General features: G+C 59.0%; 6 protein-coding genes across 6 annotated transcripts; 2 read left to right on the top strand and 4 right to left on the bottom strand.

Annotated features, from left to right (window-relative positions):
• Positions 1–254: 254 nt before the first annotated feature.
• Positions 255–4,046, bottom strand: BKCO1_4100033 (kinesin light chain p46822; the record flags this gene model as incomplete). Its single annotated transcript, XM_020275794.1, has 5 exons — positions 255–345; positions 398–2,654; positions 2,720–3,035; positions 3,099–3,657; positions 3,706–4,046. The coding sequence occupies 5 exons, from the start codon at positions 4,044–4,046 to the stop codon at positions 255–257; spliced, it is 3,564 nt and encodes a 1,187-aa protein (XP_020128351.1).
• An 870-nt stretch (positions 4,047–4,916) lies between these two features.
• On the top strand, positions 4,917–7,334 carry BKCO1_4100032 (rna recognition motif protein; the record flags this gene model as incomplete). Its single annotated transcript, XM_020275793.1, has 1 exon — positions 4,917–7,334. The coding sequence occupies one exon, from the start codon at positions 4,917–4,919 to the stop codon at positions 7,332–7,334; it is 2,418 nt and encodes an 805-aa protein (XP_020128352.1).
• Positions 7,335–7,698: 364 nt separating this feature from the next.
• BKCO1_4100031 (uncharacterized protein) lies at positions 7,699–9,087 on the bottom strand (the record flags this gene model as incomplete). The annotated part of the gene is made up of 1 exon (XM_020275792.1): positions 7,699–9,087. One exon carries the CDS (start codon positions 9,085–9,087, stop codon positions 7,699–7,701), a length of 1,389 nt encoding a protein of 462 aa, XP_020128349.1.
• Positions 9,088–9,806: 719 nt separating this feature from the next.
• BKCO1_4100030 (fatty acid desaturase) lies at positions 9,807–11,714 on the bottom strand (the record flags this gene model as incomplete). The annotated part of the gene is made up of 2 exons (XM_020275791.1): positions 9,807–11,403; positions 11,536–11,714. 2 exons carry the CDS (start codon positions 11,712–11,714, stop codon positions 9,807–9,809), a joined length of 1,776 nt encoding a protein of 591 aa, XP_020128350.1.
• Positions 11,715–14,405: 2,691 nt separating this feature from the next.
• Positions 14,406–15,584, bottom strand: BKCO1_4100029 (aldehyde reductase; the record flags this gene model as incomplete). The annotated part of the gene is made up of 3 exons (XM_020275789.1): positions 14,406–14,840; positions 14,910–15,285; positions 15,337–15,584. 3 exons carry the CDS (start codon positions 15,582–15,584, stop codon positions 14,406–14,408), a joined length of 1,059 nt encoding a protein of 352 aa, XP_020128403.1.
• A 767-nt stretch (positions 15,585–16,351) lies between these two features.
• Positions 16,352–17,485, top strand: BKCO1_4100028 (uncharacterized protein; the record flags this gene model as incomplete). Its single annotated transcript, XM_020275788.1, has 1 exon — positions 16,352–17,485. The coding sequence occupies one exon, from the start codon at positions 16,352–16,354 to the stop codon at positions 17,483–17,485; it is 1,134 nt and encodes a 377-aa protein (XP_020128402.1).
• Positions 17,486–18,125: the final 640 nt, after the last annotated feature.

Below are 18,125 nucleotides of genomic sequence, written 5' to 3'. Positions count from 1 at the left end.
CGGGTCGCCACGACAACCTATTAGGTCCGATCATCATATAGATTGTTGTGGTTCTAGATTCATTATTATTTCAAAGCGCCATCATCGTCGGCATCCTTCACTAATGCATGACGCTCTGAACCTCATGCAATATACTCTTTGATCTTTCAGGAACAACCTTACCGCCCCTGTATGCTTTTGCGCTACCAAACTACACAAAATCCAGTGCGAGACTTGCTGAATTAGAAAAAAAAACATTACATACCTGAAACACACTAACGAAGCGTCCAGTCTTCAACAGTAATCATCTCTACTCCGAAATGGGATTCTTGCCAGTCTGCGAAACCCCAACTCAACCCTCGATACCTTCGGTAGAACAATGAGGTCAAAATGAGAAAGAAACTCCTCTTGAACTGACCTTCGCGGCAGCTCAAGCAGTCCCTGGATATCGCGGCCACTGTTTGTAAAAATATCGACGCACAACGGATAGAACCTCAATCCAGCCTGCGTGATACACGCCCCCTCACCCATCAGCATGTCGATGTGTTCTTCGCTCGCAGTGGTGGTTACTTTGTCCGGGATAAACAGCCATCCCACCACAAGTCTCTTGATGGCAGCATCCAGCGGAGTCCTTCCTTCCCTATCCGTGGCGTTGATTTCAGCATTGTAGCTCAGAAGGAGCTCTGCCATCTTGTTGACTGCAAGATGGAGAGGCTTTGGGCCCCTTGGGTTTCCACATCTCCCGACCGCAAATCTCGACTCTTCCGTCAACTCCATGTTTGCGTCTTGGCCGTTGCTGAGGAAGAGCCGAGCTAGGTCGAGAATGCTCTTGGAATCGTGGTATTGACCGATGGCGAGGAATGCCTGGTTGGCGTATGCAAAGCCGTCGGTGCCAGACTGGTTCAGAAAAAGCGATCCGAATGCCGTTGCCCCGAGATAGTGAGACTTTCCTGGCGCTTCCAGCAGTAGCCGTGCCATCTGGTGGTGGTCTGGAGGTGCATCTTTGTCCCACAACCGCCATTTGTGTCTCTGCAAGTTTTTGACGATTTGAACCACAGCGTGGAGTGCCTCTTCGATCATCGTGTCCGAAGTGTCGCCGTGACCTAGCTTTTGTTGCATGTAGATCAAGAGGCCGGATGATACGGCAAACCCGATCGCAGAAGTTGGACACACCGGGATATCCTTGATGTGCGTACCATCATTATCGACGCACGCAACAGAGCGAGCCGTCGATGCCACGTTGGCAAAGTCATCTGGCTGAAGTGCATCTATCAGCTGAGATTGACAAACTCCCGTCGTCGACTCTGCAAGATGACAGTAAAGCATGCACATCTCTGTGAGGCCGTATGCATGCGTCTCGATCTTGACGTTGGAGGGAAATCTCAGAGCTGCAAGGTACAACTTGGCAAGCTCCGTGTATCCGTTCTGAGCTCTGAAAAGGGCTGCTCGCCCAACCATCAGTTCTTGGAACCCCGGCCCGCCGACAAATTCTCGCACCGTCTCGTGGATGAGCCGAATGCGCGTTCTCGTGTTGAATGGCTCGGCAATTTCGATCAGACCCCCGCAGCGCTCTTTAAGCCGATGGCAAAACCCTAAGAAATCGTCTTCTTCCTGGAGCTTCTCGAAACATTCTCCCAAGGTATAGCATTGAGCCCATTTGACTATCCAGAAAATTTGCGGCAAGAAGGGTTCTTCGCGGGCTCGAAGCATGACGTCCAGCGTGAGATATATCTCCCACCGGAACTCGTCGGGAATGCGTTCGATGATTGTTGCGTAAAAGTCTTCCAACTCTTCTGGCACTTGGTGCAGCAGCGTCGAAATCCTGTCCGACGAGATTCCTTCTTGCTCGATACGATCCAAGACTAGCTTTACCCATAAGAAGACTCCGTTCGCCTTCCGTGTGATCGCTACCACTGCGCTGTGGACCGTGTCGCGCACTCCGGTCAAGACGTCTGCAAAGCTCGTCAGTCTCCCCCAAGTATAGCTTTGAATGTCCGCTTCCGTGTAGTCCTGCATATCGATCCCAGGGAGGCTGCCAAAATGCTTCTGAAGTATGTCGCGGGGCCGACTCGAAAAGCATACTTTACAGCCCCCTTCGATCAATGTCTCGATGAAATCTGCCAAGATTTCGAGATGGCCATCAAACTCATCCAGAGCGTCGATGAACAAACAGATCTTGAGCCTCATGCGACGCTGTTCGAGAACGGACCGTAATGCATCATACAGGTTCCCCGGGCTCCAATCAAAATTTGTTTTCCCTGGCAGTGGAAGACACTTTGATGGGATATACTGGCAAAGCTCAGGGACTTCTTCCAGAATCCGGAGCAGGACGCTTCTGATCAGGCCATCAAACGACTTTTGGATTCTCGAACCCCGGTAATAAAAGAAGAATCCTGCTTTGACGAGTCGGGCAGGATAGGTCCATTTGTCGAGAAACTGATGCGTGTTCTCATGATACGCGATATGCTTCATGAGAGTAGACTTCCCCGAGCCCGGTTTACCTCTTATCCAGTACCCTCCTTGGCCTTTGAGCAGCCAGGCGCTAAATCCAAGGGCGTCATCTCGAAAAATCCAGCCGAAAGTTGACTGGTAGGGATGGGTAATTTCGGCCAGCCTGCGATCGAGCATTTGTAGCCGAAGCGATGATGTAATAGCTAGGATGAATGAGCATTCGGCTAGGTTTGAGAAAGCTTTGGAACTCCACCTTCAGAGTTGAACTTCATGTTCTCTGCTAGCCTACGCATCATAGATCCCGCCGAAGGTGCAGCATTTGTGCTGTGGTCACGCCCTCGTCGGGTCCGCTTCTGTGCCAAAAGGCCGGCACTGTTTACCAATTTCTCGGCGAAGTCTACGCCAACCACTGACGAGACTCCGGCCAAGCAATCCCGTACGCATCTGTAGTTGACATCATCCCGAAAGAACTTGACCATTGCTGAATGGTCTTCATCAATACTGTAAATGTCCTCGGGGTCGCGAGAACACCGTTGTATGGCTGATTCACGATCCACCATGCGGGTCGGTGGACCAGTCCTCAACCACTTGCCGTCATTTTGTTGCTTTGGAACCATTCAGCGGGGGGGGTTTTTTTTTTGACATGCGAAGATGTAGCGTGCACATACCTGAACGGTTTTGGTGGTCTTTGTTTCATAGAACGAGACGACTCTGAATCCCCTACGGGTATGGACTCCGTTGAAGCGTTCCTCGACGTGGCGAAGATACGATGAGTTGGGGGAAAGGTCGCGGATCAAATCCTCGTTTGGGTTGCCTTGCACCATGGTAACGAGGCGCGATGTTGACATTCCCTTGTGTGGCACGCCGAAGAAAATGACCAGCTTGAGGTTTCCGAGGAAAGAGTACTCCTGATCTGAGATGCCCGCAAGGATGATGAGGGCTTCCTTCAATATGATCCCCCCGAGACTATGAGCGAGAAGAATCACCGGTCTTGACTGTGAGGACCCGAATCCCACGGATCTTAGGCGGTTGACTAATCGCGCCGCTATATCGTGGGGACGTTGAAACGAACTGCTGTCGGGAACCTGGGATCCATAGCCATAAATGATTGACCGGCTGCCAGGGAAATCTTCAGGAATCCCATCTCTTAACCACATGAATGGGGTTTCGCCACGGTGTTGCCAGGAGCCAAATGGATGACTCCCGAGGCCACTGATTGAAATACAGCTGCGTGCGTTAGTACAAAGTAAACACCTCAGTTGACAGCACACATACTCAAAGGCATGCTCTTCGTCCCGCACGTCATTGAGGACTGTAAAGTCCAGAAAATCAAGGTCGATAATGATGTTGTATCGTGCCCCTTGGTAATCTGTCCAGAAACTCCATCCCTCACGCCCTTGGAGGTGTGGCGGCAAAGGCTTTATTGTGACCGTCGCAGTTTTGGTGCGCGAGGTATATAGGGAGGCCAGACTCCTGGCGAGCGAATATACATGGACTTCTGGCAGACTACCACCTGCCTGAAGGCACCGTTGCAATAGCGTGGAAACCCCAGCCTTGTCGATCTCCAGAGGAAGTTGGCGAACACGGTACGTCAGGACTTTCGAACGCTCAGACATGGTGAGCTAAGAAGCACAAGGGCACATGGTGTTGGGAAGTGAGTGATGTGTATGCACCTCTTATGAGTAATGCAGCAATATAAGGCGAGTGAGCGCAAATTGTGACATGCAAAGTTGGGCCAAGTGTTCAGCTGATGTTCGAGCCAGATTTCCCCACAGGGTGGGGGCCATATGCAGCCGCCACGTAGATTACATAATGCTTGATTCTTCCTGTGTCGCAATATAGATGATGGTACTATTGTCGTTCATGAATAGCTGAAGCAAGTATCTGAACATGGCAGCCACGCGATGAGAACATCCAAATATGTAATTTGGCTACAACGCAAGGGGGCTCGATAGCAACAAGTATTGCAGGGGGCCAGGTCACTTGTGACCCCTGAAGGGCTTGGCTGTGATCCAACCCCGCCACAACATCCGCCCAATCCTCATCACAATCCATCGGTTTCACCACAACACCTTTCACAACCAATGGTCACCTGTCGTTATTTTGAGCAGGGCCGCTGCAACAGAGGGGACACTTGCATGTTTGAACATGTCAAAGTGGAACCCGCATGGCCCCCGCAAGAGCCTGGACGTGTCAAGGCTGCTGCACAGAGCTTCCAGCCTTCGCGCAGCATGCAAAGTGACCCTACTTCAAGACCGCACAGTAAAGGAGAGCCTGCCATCTGCTCGTTCTTCTCTCGGGGAGCATGCAAATACGGATTCTCATGCAAGTTCAGGCATGGTGATAAGCCGTCCACTCGGGCTGCGCCAAAGCCAGAAAGCAGCGACGCACCAACATGTGCATTCTTCCTCCGTGGAGTGTGCCGGAGGGGATTGGATTGCCGATTTAGTCACCAAACAAGTCATGCAAAAGGAACACTCGCAGCAATGGACGTCTCCCTTCCCTCCCCCACCCCTGCCACGCTTCATAAGCAACAACAAGAAGCCCCGACGTCACGGACAGCATCCGAGTCGGCACACAGTGATGGTGAAGGGGTTTCCAGGAACATTAGCGGCGCAACTGTAATCTTCGGCGATGGCGCCGTTGTACGGAGCATATCGTTCCGCTCCGACTTCTCCGCAATCCAACTCTCGCATGTCCCGCTCGGCATCGACTCAAACCAAGTGGTCGATTTCGTCGCTTCTTTCGGGTTTGAGAAAGCCTCCAGCGCCTGTGTCCGGATGCGATGGATGCCAGATGGCTCAGAACAGCTCGCTGAAGTCAAAGTGGAGGACCCGTCGTTCGCCGAGAGTTTTCTACGCCGGGCTGGCCACGCGCCGAGAATGGGCGGCAAGGTGCTGGCGGCGACCCGGATGCAACATGCAGGTGCCGAGGTCGGCTCGAAAAGGTTGCAGCTGAGCACCGTGAGCTGCTCATGGTACAAGCCGTCCAAGGTTGCTTGGCTTCATTTCGACACAGAAAGCGAGGCTCTTTCTTCCATCAGAACTCTCGGCAGGCAGACGGTTCACGGGCGAAAGCTGCAAGTAGCCTATCAGAAGCCTCCTGAGCACGTCTACAGGAGTGGCAACAAAGTCATCCATTCCGTCCAACTCGGTAATCTTCACGTGGACACGACGACAGAAGGCCTGCGGCAACCGCTCTCTGGGACCAAGCTCAAGAACATCAAGTGGGGACCAGCATCTTACAACACTCCCAATCACACAGTGGAAAGAGCAATGCGGCTTCGCCTGGAAGAGTTCGGACCACTCTCGGACTGGGAAGTCATCAACGACGACTCCTTCTCCAACGTCCTCAAGAGGGCCACGGCTCGCTTCGTCAACGCCGAAGACGCGCGAACAGCGGCAAGCCAGCTCGACGGGTCCAAGGTGGCCGAGCTGGGCAACGGCAGAATCCACGTCTCGGCAATCACGTCGGTCAAGCTGTCGGTGCAGGTCTCGATACTGCGGGCGGTACAGGCGGACATGGACGAGCTGAAGGCTCAGGTGTGGGGAACGCACCACGTCCGCATCAAAGCCTACGACGTCACGCCGGCTGCTCACAAGCCCCACATGACGACGCTGCGGATATACGGCGACAATCGGGAAGCGGTGGCCAAGGCGAAAGGGTCGGTGGAAAGGATGCTGGCCGGCACGGTCGCCACGGACGGCGAGGGCCACTGCATCAAAGACGCCTTCTTCTTCAAGCCCGAGGGGGCGACGTTCCTCCAAGAGGTGATGGAAGAACACTCCGTCTTCATCCAACGCGACACGAAGAAGTCTCTGTTGCGGATATACGGCCCTCCCGCTTCCACAACCGCCGCAGCCGCCGCGCTCAGGAACCGGACACCAGACGACGACTCCCCAACCACGGCCCGCACCATCACCCTCACGCCGCACTCGCTCGGCTCCGCCCTCCGTGGGGGCCGCTTCAAGCGACTCGTCGAGACATTCGGCAAGCACGCCGTGAAGATCGACATCGCCAGCACCCCCAAAACCGTCACCTTTCACGGCTCCGCCCCCGACTTCGAAAAAGCCCGCGCCATCCTCACCGACCAGGAGGACCATCACCGCCCAGAAAAGGACCCTCTCGCAGCGCCCTCCCCCAGCACCAGCACCACCACCACCAACGACCTCTGCGCCATATGCTGGACCCCCCCGACCGACCCCATCCGCCGGCCCTCCCCCCCCTGCACGACCCACGCCTACTGCCGCGACTGCCTCACCAGCCAATGCGCCGCCGGCGACATCCCCATCCGCTGCCTCGGCAGCAACAGCAACACCAGCAGCGACGACGACCCGCCAGACGGCGACGCCGGTTCCGTCGAAAACAACAACATGACCTGCAACGCGCCCATCTCGCTGCACGACCTCTCGCGCGCCCTCCCCGCCGCGGCCTTCGACGCCCTCCTCCGCAGATCTTTCGACGCGCACGTCCGCGCGCGCCCCGACGCGTTCAGGTTCTGTCCGACGCCCGACTGCGATCGCGTGTATCGATGCGTGAGCCGGGGGGACGACAACGACAACGAACACGAAAACGAAAACGATAACGACGGGCGCGCGGCAGCGGTGCTGCTATGCGACGAGTGCTTCGCAGACGTGTGCACGGCGTGCGGCGGCGTTGGGCACGGCGGCGTGTCGTGCGCGGAGGCGCGGTATCTGGGGAGCGAGGGCGCGCGCGCGTTCGACGAGTGGAGGCGGGCCAACGACGCGCGGCCGTGTCCGCGGTGCGGCATCGTCATCGAGAAGGCGTATGGGTGCAATCATATGCGGTGCAGCGGCGGGTGTGGGGTTCATATTTGTTGGTTTTGTATGGAGGTGTTTGGGAGCGGCGAGGAGACGTATAGGCATATGGGACGGGCGCATTGATGTTGGGGGGTGCACGGGATGGGGTGGTAGTAGGATGTTTGGGTTTGGTGTGGATCGGGCTGGGGTAGGCTCGCTTTGGAAATGGTGTTGCGGTGGTCGGGAACTGGTTTTGAGGGGACTGGGCAAGAGGAGCAGTCGGTGTGCGGTTGACCGGGAGATGTAGTCGAGATCAAAGCGTGGGCGTTATGGAGCCACAGACTGCCGATTACGATGGGTGGAAAGAAATCCGCCATCACTTCTTTCGCTCGTATATTCACTCACAGCGACGATGGGGATTTCGATGTATCGATATTTGGGGGGAGAGACGGAACTATATACAGTTCCACGCGCCCCGCCCCGCCCCGACCCGACCCTCGCTCCTCACTCAGACCGGCATCAACGACCCTCCACCCTCCAGGGCAAACGTGCTCCCATTTAGCCACGCGTTCCCCTCGGCAGAAGCATCGTACCTCACCGCAAACCCGGCACTCACCACATTCGCCAGCCCCTCGTCCTCATCCGTGAAATTGCCCACGACCGAATCCCCCGTCACAACCCACCTGCTCGTCGCATCCAGCGCCACATCCACGCTCCCATCCACCCCCTCCCCCGCCAGCACCACCTTCCCCGTCCACGTCGAATGCTCGCTCAACCCCCACCCCACCCTACTCCCATTATACACGACGACATCCCCCACCAACCCGCTCTCCGCCACCCCGACCTCCACCACCGCCGGCAAGATCGCGCTGTTCTCCTCCGCCCCCGCAAAATACGAAAACTCCTGCGTCACCTGCGAACTGTTCGCCACCACCAGCACCCCGGACGCCGTCTTCACCTCCGTCCCGCGCAGCGACGCGACCGCGACAACGTTCCCGAACCACAACCCCGGCGCGTCCGGATGCGTCACGTTGAGCGTCGAATCGACAAACGCCACGCGCGCCGCCTCCGCCCCCCTCTCCGCGCTCGAAAACACGACCGTCCCGGCCAACAACCCCGCCGTGAACGCCACGCGCTCGAAATACGCCGTCTGCGGGCCATCAGCGAAGAGGGCGGGCGCCTTCTCGGCGACGCCGACGACGTCGACGCCGGCGACGGCGCCGAGGGCGTAGAAGAGGGCGGAGCCGACGCCCGACGTGTGCGCGACGCTGGACGAGACGTTGACGGTGCCGGCGGGGTTGTCGCCGGCGAAGGACGAACAGCGGTTGCCGCCGCTGGCGTGGGCGATGCCGGACGCGAGGATGGTGGCGTTGCCGGCGGCGTAGAGGCCGTGGGCGACGGGGCCGGAGGAGTAGAGGGTGGAGGCGGTGATGTGGGCGACGGTGTCGGCGCCGTAGGCGAAGAGGTTGGCGGCGCCGTTGTGGGTGGTGATGGTTGTGTGGGCGATGTGGGCGGTGGAGGCGTTGGCGATGTTGATGGCGGCGTTGAGGCCGTAGAAGGAGGCTTGGTAGAGGTTGCTGGAGTAGCCGTGCTTGGTGATGTCGACGTGGGAGAGGTTGAGGTGCGTGCCTTCGGTCGCGACGATGACGGAGGTGTCGTTGGCGGCGACGCCGAGGGTCGTGTGGTCGAGGGTGGTGTCGTTGCCGTTGGCGTATTCGTATGGGCCGACGATGTCGTTGGTCTGGTAGAGGATCGCTTCGATGTCGTAGACGGCTTTGATGGCGTTGTCAGAGGCGTCCGCCGCGAGGTCGGCGGAGTCGCCGGGGTCGGAGACCGATACGGCGGCGAGTGCTACGCTCGACGAGAAGGAGAGGAGGTATGCCGCGGGGAGAAGCATGGTGCAGGATAGCTAAAGTTGCCCGACGGGGGAGAAAAAAAATTGTCGATTGGCTGCCAGATGGTCTGCGTCGGTGGTTCCCGGCAAGCTCTAGCTCATCCAAGCTGTACAGCATTCGCCACCGCTTCGCCAAGTCACCATCTCTTTATACACACGTCTCTCCACTTTTGAAATTGGGTTTCCAGCTTGCTGTTCTGTCCACAGGGCAGCCGAAAGCTGAGGGGAAACGCGGATGCCGCCAAGCGTGATAGCAAATGGGTTGAATCGTCATTCATACCTGTTCCTGTAAATGCGCCGCGGCTGCATATTGGCTGGGTAACGAGACGAGTATAGCGGCACGCGGGGGCTATGAGGGGACTGCTTGAAGCAGTTAAAATGAGCGGGCGGATCTGGGGGAAAAATCCGGGGTAGCCCTGTCTTCCCCGCGTCGGGTGACGCGTCCGCGGTGGAGCCGAAGGCGGACCCGATGGATTCACACGACGGATAACCGAGTGAGAGCAACAGCATGGATGGTGACAACATTCTTCGGAATGTGGACCCAAGGCCACTTCTTGATTGAACGCTTTTCTCTACTTCAAGAGGAAGGATGACGGCACCAAAAGATGATGCAGCAGGCAGACGGAGGGCACCTATCCGCCGCTCGGCCCGAATGATAAAAATAATGAACGCCAGACCAATAATAATGCATGCAAGTTCGTTCCAAGGTCAGTCAACCGCTTCTAATGCAGCCCGCTCTCGCCCGTCTCGGCCATGTGCATCTGGCACTGGACCAGCGTCTCGACCATCTTGGCCACCTCCTCCAGCCTGGTCAGCACCACCTTGTTCCCCTCGACGAAACCCTGGCACTGATACTTGATGCCAGTCTTGGCGCAGAACTCGCGCACCAGCACCTGAGCGGCGCGCAGGTTGTGCCGGGGCATGCGCGGGAAGAGATGGTGCACCGCCTGGAACTGCAGGCCGCCGTGCAAAAAGTCCAGCCACTCGGGGCAGTCGACGTCCATGGTGGTGCGCAGCTGTCGCTGGGCAAACGACTCGGTCGGGCCCAGGTCCGCCGTCGGCATGCCCCAGTGAGACAGGGTGATCTGCACGTGCAGCAGCATCGTGATCATGTGCGACGTCAGCACAAACGCGACGCGCGTGGGCCAGTCGGGCAGCGTGCGCCAGACCAGCGCGTACCCGAACAGCGCCCAGTAGCAGCCCATGAAGGCAACCTCCAACCACCGTGTCCACCACGCCGACCCCAGCTGGGCGGCGCGAGGCGACACCAGGTGCAGCCACGAGAGCAGGTACAGGTTGAAGCGGGCGAGGGCCATGACGGGGTAGTACGTGTACTTCTGGAAGGGCACGACCAGGTCGGCGGCCTTGTCCCAGTAAAAGGTAAAGTTGTAGAAGGTGCTGCGAATCGACTTGAAGTACGTGGGCGAGGTCGAGAAGAGCGGGATGTTCTGGATGTCCGGGTCGTGCTCGGGCATGTTGGTGATCAGGTGGTGCACGTTGTGCGAGCTCTTCCACCAGCCGATGGACAGCCCACAGCAAAAGTCGGCGACGAAGGCGCCAATGACCGTGTCGACGACAAAGTTGCCCGTGATGCCGCGGTGGCCGGCGTCGTGCGCGGAGAACATGATTTGCTGCCAGAACAGGCCCAGGAAGACGGCCGACGTCAAGTACCACTCCTTGGCCAGAAAATACGCAAACAGGCTGAACAGGGCCGAGTAGCGGATCATCTCCTTGCCATATTGCGAGTAGCGGCACTTGTACAGGCCCTTTTCTTGGACGAGGCGATGCAGAGCGTCATACTCGGCGCGAATGGACTGCTGGGTGGCGGGATCGAGCGAGGGGTAGTTGCGGATGCCATCGGCGATCTCCTTTTGCTCGAGAGCAGCCGTGTACGTGGTGCGCGACAGGTTCTCCGTGGGGAAGAGAGCTTGTTGCGGCTTGGCGGTGGCGACGTTTCTGCGCCTGCAATCTCCGGCCGGGGCAGTCTTGGGGGCGTCGGAAACGTCTCCGCAGGGTTTGCTGGGCGTGCAGGAGTCGGGCTCGGCGTCGGAGAGGCCGACGCTAGAGTTGCTGGAGCTCAGCGGGTCGAGCTTGTGGCTGAATATGGAGGCGGCGTCGTCGTTCGACTCGGATGTGGTGTCGTCGGCGTCGGCAACGGTGATGGTGGGGGTGGTGGTGGTCGTCGTGTCAGGGGCGTTGCGGTGAGGGGCTGCTGGGGCCTGGGCGGCCCGAATGGGCGGCTCGAGATTCGTCCACGGCTGGTTGACGCGGCCGATGCGATAGGCCTTCATGATCGCCAGGGTCTTCTGGAAGTGGTACCTGCATGCGTCTCTCGAGTCAACGTCTGCGACTTGGCCGGGCTCGCACACTCCGCACGCAGCAACACGCAGCTGCTCACTTCGCCCAAGAGGTGCATGGGAGGCGAGATGGGAGGGGGGAGGTGGCAGTTACACGTTGATTTCGTCCGTCGCGTCTCTGCCGACCATGTGCAGGATGGCCAGGCGGCCGCCGGGGTGGCGGTCGATCCAGCTGTCCAGCTTCAGGGCGTAGCCCTCGTGGATGACGATGAGCTGGCCGTCGGCGACGAGGCGCTCGACCTCGCGCGGCGAGACGAGGCGGTGGCGGTCCATGGCGGGAGCGTTGGGGGTTGTTTGTGCGAGGAGGGCGCAGCAGCGAGAAAACAGATCTGGCTGGCAGGCTGGCAGGCTGGCAGAAAGGGCGGCGGCGTTCCAGCGTCGGACACGCCCTCCGCCATGGCTATATAGCTGCTAGACCCTGATCGCCTGGACTGGCCTGATCGCCCGACTCTTCGCTCCCCTTTCGCCCAGTGTGCCAAGCGCCAATATGTCGACCGAGCTTGTAGAGCTGAAACTGCGCCCCTATGCCGCGTCAAGAGCGTGTAGACGCGCCTAGGGGCGGCGGCGGCGGCGGCGGCACAACCCGCGCAATCTGGCATACGTTGTGCGCGCTGCGTCTGGCCAAGCTGCGTGCCACAGCAACTGCCGGCGGCCAATGGCCCGGCCAGGAATACGCCCACGCCACGCATGCCCGTCGAATACGCGACGCGCACGAGTCACGTGCCGTGGCCCTGCTCGCTTAGCCCGTCGCTCCAACGATAATAATATTCTCAGCCTGCGCCGCACCAGCCCGCCTGGCCCCTTGACCAGCACCCTGCCCCGTTCTCGTCCCGACACTCCTCCTCTCCCACACACAGTTCGAGCGCACCGTTGCCCCACAGCGCGCGCGGACCTCGACGCGCCGCCCGCCAAGCCCCCGCGCGCTACCAGCCAGACCAGCCCATGCACCCGCCCATGCACCCAACTTCCGGCCGGTAGTGCGCCCGCACCCCGTCCGTCCGTCCGCCACCTGCCCGGCCGGGCTGCCACTGTCCGTCCGCCGTCGCCATCTTCTTTTGAGAAGTTCCTCGACGATGGACAACATGGGCGTACAACTGGCATTGTGACTGACGGCGGTGGTGGTGGCGAAAAGGATGGCGGCAACGGTTGAGGGGCCGGGCTGATGGCATTTCAGCGTCGGTGCCGGTGGAGGGGGAGAGAGACAGAGAGAGTGACGGTGAGACGAGCTGGGGCAGGGCCTTGCTTGCGGCGTAGGTGATGCCACGGGGCGGGCATTGGCGTCGGGTGAGCGGACGGCGGGCAGAAACGGCGGCGGCGGCGGCGACGACGACAGCACGGCGACATGCGAGGCGGGGCGGCGGCGGCGGCGGACATGGTGCCGTATGCGGCGGAGCTGTGTTGTCCTTCCATCTTGGCCAGCACGCAATGAGCGCGCCTCAGCGCACTCTGAATCTCCACCAACACGATGCAGCGGCGTGATAGCTTCTCTCCTGGCTCTTACATTTGGATCTACGCTGCCTGCAGCAAGGAACTTCGCACGGAGCCGGCCTGACTACTTTTGGCGGGGTGGTGGTGGAGCGGCGTGGTGGAGAGCGGCGAGCAAGGCAGACACACTACAGCTCTTTTCGAAACGGTGCGTCATTGCTTTCCCGGCCGGCCTGACTGGCTGCGATGACGCCCCGGCCATTTGGTCCACTCACCGCTCGCAACAGAGGCCATCGAGGCGAAGACAGCGAATGATGTCTGCAGTGAGGACCCAGGGCCTGCTGTGTCTCATCCCTCCTCCCTTTTTCTGGTGCTCGGACTCTTCGTGGAGCTTACCGTCAGGACCCTGAGGAAAGCCAGCCGGTCTGTGTCAAGGGTCGATCAGCTCGTCATCGATAGGCGAAACAAGACGCGTGTTCGTTTGCCGAGCGACCACTCTTGCTGGCGGCGTTGGTAAATGCTGCTGCTGGCCCGGCCTGAGACACGCTCTTACGGCGATCCGTGGACGCCTTGTCGTATGGCTTTCTTGGAGCATCATCGCCTTGCATGTGATCTGCACGGGGCGTCACGCATGCGCAGAGTACCAAAAAGCCGTCGCATCGCTCGCGGTCGACTCAGGAAACGGATGTCGTGTGTTGCGGTGCAAGTGCACTCGCCGTGGGGCTCGGCGTGCACAGTGTCGGGCGGGATCCCTGGGCAGCGTGAGCGACAGCCGGGCCACGTGGGAAGGAGGCGGATGCGGCGACCATGATGGTTTAGCGACAAGTCAGGATTGCGATGCGAGCCATGAAACTCGCCAGGGAGCTCCGGTATAGCGAAGAAGTCGCATGTCGAAATGGAACAGGATGTCGAGGCGGAGGGCGTTGAGGGCGAGCGAGTCTGACCCAAGTGGCGGATGCGCCGGAGGGGGTATTAATAATTGCAGACGCCGCCCGACGGTGCGCGGGCCGCTCACCACCCACCGAGGTTAACGACCGCAGCGACAGGCCGACTCCCATCGTCTTACAAAGTCCACGCTTTGCGTTAGCTAGGACCACGATGCGAAACCAGGCCTGGCCGCCGAAGCCTTCCGCCGCTCGCCGCTCGCCGCTCGGGTCCCACTCGGGGGCGCTCTAAGTCTTCGGTTGCTAAGGCTCTGTCCCTTGATACGTTCGTCGGCACGAATGCGGTCGAACTATCTACCAATCCGTGATTGGCTTATGCGACCATGCATGCTGGGTTACACTGACGACCAATCAATTGACCATGAAAATCCCAGTCAGCACCGAGCCCAACACCGCCGGCTATTATGAGCGTTGCGACACTGAGTGATGGAAAATTCCAAGACGGTGATGATCAACACCGAAACAGCACCACCGACGCTCCATAGACGAACACAACGGACGCTTTCTTGCTAGTTGACTATCATCACTTTTACGGAATCCAAGGAAGAAGGCGCTAAGATTACGACACAACTCGCTGCACCTGGCCACATCCCATTCACACGCCTTCAAGATCGCTGTAGAGTCGCCACTGATAATCCTCGCTCGGGTCGTTGAACCTTACCTTGATGTCCATGTCAGCAATCCTATGCATATCTTCATCTTCAATCTCAAAATCCGACTCCAGGTTCTGCTTGATCTGCCACTCGATCACGCTCTTCGGAATGACGGAGCGGCCGCAGTTCACACCCCACGCCAGCGCCATCTGCACGGGGCTCTTCCGATACTTTGTGGCAAGCTCCTGGAGGACAGGATGGTCTATGATGCGGTCCATGTGTGACTCGGGCTTACTCCACGAAGCCTCCCTGTAGAAAGAATTCAGATTCCCCAGCGGGCTGAACTGCGTTACGAGGATCCCTTTCGACCTGAGCCAAGCGTTGAACGCCTTTTGCTGGAGGTAAGGATGCCCTTCCATCTGATGAACAGCCGGAGTCTGTTGTGTAGCAACGACCAAGTAAGAAGGCGATCCTTTTGAAGCTAGGCTGGAGATGGGGCAACTTACCACGCTCCCCTCCCGGAGCAACGTCTCTATCTCCCCTTTGCTGAAATTGGATACGCCGATAGCTCTCGCCTTTCCTGTTCCGAGCAACCGCTCCATGGCCTTCCACGTATCTACGTACGTCGTTTCGCCCATGCTCATCTTGCCGGTCACTTGATCCCTTGGGAAGCGGTCTTCTCCGCGCGCAAAGGTGCATGGGTAGTGGATCAGGAAGAGATCGACATACGGGGTATCCAAATCCCTGAGCGAGGCATCAAGGGCGGGTTCCACGTCATCCGGATGGTGGCTGTTGCACCAGATCTTTGTGGTGAGGAAGATCTCTTCGCGGGGAACGCCGCTGCGCTTGATGCCTTTGCCGACTTGGATTTCCGTGTCGTAGCTGGATGAATCATGAACGGTGAGCTTGCGACATTGCGAGGCACGGGCTTACACTCTTGCGGTGTCGACGTGGCGGTATCCCGTCTTCAATGCAGTGCAGACGGCTGCCTCCTGGGCGTCGGGGTCCTGGAACGTACCGAAGCCGATGGCTGGCATCTTGGCGCCGCTGTTCAAGGTGTAGGTCTTGGTAGCGACGCTGCGGCGCGTCTGCAGCGAGCAGAAATCCGGATGGAGTAATTTGCCGCAGCGCCTGGCAATCGGGTGGCCTATACGGCCCAGAGACCATGTGGCAGAAAACATCGTAGCGGAAAACGGATCCTCCCGGTCAGACGTGCAGTATTTCCAGAGCAGACTCCCCGGGAACAAACAAGCCACTATATACCCCCGTCGTCACATGCAGGGTAACGAGAAGACATTTCTGTGAGATGGTCTCGTGTCGAGCACAGTTCAACAAGCACACAGACAAGCTGTGCGTAAGCACGGATAAACTTCCCATTCGACGTGGAGGACGATCTGGGTCCTCGGATCGAGGGCGTGCGGGGAAGAAAGTCTCCCCGCATGATACTACTTGGACTTTTATCTATGCGCTGTAGATCACGGAACTCGGCGTAGCACGAAGCCATGATACACGCATAAGTAAAAGGAGGGCTTCACAACAGACGATGGCTGTGTCGATACGCTCAATCTGATATAGATTTGCGTAAGACAGGCCTCTGATGGATATATGAAACCCCACGCTAGCGGTCGCCTAGGGAACGAGCCAGCTTGATAATTGTTCCACCCTAACGATAGCTGCCTACCCACGGAACCGGCGATGGCCCGGAGTTGATCCGGCACAAATGTCTACCAGGTAGTCCGTACTCTGCGCTCGGGTTACACGCCATTCAACCTCCAAAATCCAAATTTAGCGCGACTTATCCCCGTTAAAGCCTCGAAAGACGCCGGAACGCGTGCACTACATTGACTCTTCCCGCGTTCCGTGCGGGAGACAGTTCGGACCGCGTTCAGACGCGTCACGTCGCGTTTCCTGGCCGATGATGAACGAGATGGCATCCTCACCCTCACCAATGTCCGCGCTCCCGGACAGCCTCTTCCGGCAGATAGTCGACTGCCTTTGGCAACACGATCAGGCCGCCCTCATGCGCGTCTCTCGCCGCTTCAGGCGCATCGTGGAGCCCATCATGTACAAAGACATAACCCTCTCCCGCCGGCGGCGCACGGGGAAATTCAAGCGATGCTGCAAGAAAAACCCCGCCATGGCCAAACGCGTCACGAGCCTAACCGTCGACGCAACCACTCACATGCTATGGCATTTCAACCATGACCCCCCGTTTGCCCCGCCGCACCTGTGGAAGCCGTCCAAGATCTGCCACGCCCTCGAGTACATGGACAACCTCGAGTCCCTGCACCTGACCACCGCCTACTTCCCCGAGTACGGCGACTTCTACGACGAAGACCCCGACTCGGACGACCAGTGGCGCCGCCACGAGCAGAAGCTCGAACGCACCTTCGAGCGCGCCACCCACATCTTCCACCCCGCCCCCGACGCCGAGCGCCGCATCCTCCCCCGCCTCACCACCCTGACCCTCTCGGCGCAGCTGCTCGGCCCCGACCGCCACCGCGCCCCCCTCCCCGGCCTCACCGTCTTCTTCATCCCCACCCTGCGCACCCTCTCCATCGCCAACCACGACATCAGCCACTGCACCACCTGGGGCAACGGCGGCTACCTCCACCTCGACCGCCGCCACCGCCGCTCCACCGCCCTGCGCGCCCTCCGCCTCGCCAACTGCCGCCTCCACGAACCCTCGCTCCGCCGCATCCTCGAGTGCCCCCGCGCCCTCGCCGACTTCGCCCTCACCGTCGACCCCCCCGCCCCGGATGCCGCGTCGTCGTCCGACACTTACCCGGACGGCGTCAATCTGTTCGCGTGGAGCGCCGAGGGCCTGGCCGCCGCGTTGCGGGAGCAGCGCGACGCCCTCGAGCGGCTCGAGCTGTACGTCGGCGGGAAGAGGAGGGGACTGCCTGGGGACGAGCTGGGCGGGCCGGTGAGGGGGACGCTGGACCTGCGGGAGATGGAGCGGCTGGCGGAGGTGAGGTGTCTGCATGCTGGGAGGCGGCTGTCGAAGAGGAGGCTGTTGCTCCGTGAGGGGGTGGAGGTGGAGTATCGGGACTTGTTGGAGGTGCCGACGTGTGATGGCTGATGTTTGTCTGAGGGAGGGGGGGTTGTGTGTGTGTGTGTGTGTGTGTGTGTGTGTGTGTGTGTGTGTGTGTGTGTTTTTTTTCTTTCTTTTTCTCGCTTTTTCTTTGCGCGTTCCTGAGGCGCAAGGTGTTGGGCGACTTTTGTCGGGAGCAGACGTTGGTTAGCGAATGTTACCCGGTTCTCATTGTTGTTGTTTTTTTCTCCCCTTTCAAATCAATTAGACTGGTTGCTACCGTTGTGCTTGTTATAGACGTTTTCGAAACGAGCGACGGGGTGCCTCGCGATGTCGACGGGTGAGCACGCATTTCGAGCCGCATGGGCTCGGTTCTGGAGGGTGGAGGGGAAGGGGAAAGGGAAGATCATGCACGGCGTGTAGGCGTTCGCCGTTCGTCGACGTCCAAAAGCGGCGGTATCTCAACACCCTCACCCCTTTCACATGCGGGAGTGGGCGAGTGAGGAGGATTGTGAGCGAGGGGCTTAGGTTCTGCTGTAAAGTTTGTTCGGGTACGATGAGCTGGGGAGAGGTAGGGAGTGGGAGTATTCAGCAGCTTCTCCATTTTCAAAACTACTGAAACGACTCCAATATCCACATACATACGCAACCGAAAGGCACCCCATCGACTCCGCTGATGTTGGCCGCA

This window comes from Diplodia corticola (assembly GCF_001883845.1).
Source record: "Diplodia corticola strain CBS 112549 chromosome Unknown scaffold41, whole genome shotgun sequence".
Lineage (NCBI taxonomy): Eukaryota > Fungi > Ascomycota > Dothideomycetes > Botryosphaeriales > Botryosphaeriaceae > Diplodia > Diplodia corticola.
This window is presented reverse-complemented; position numbering and strand designations above follow the sequence as displayed.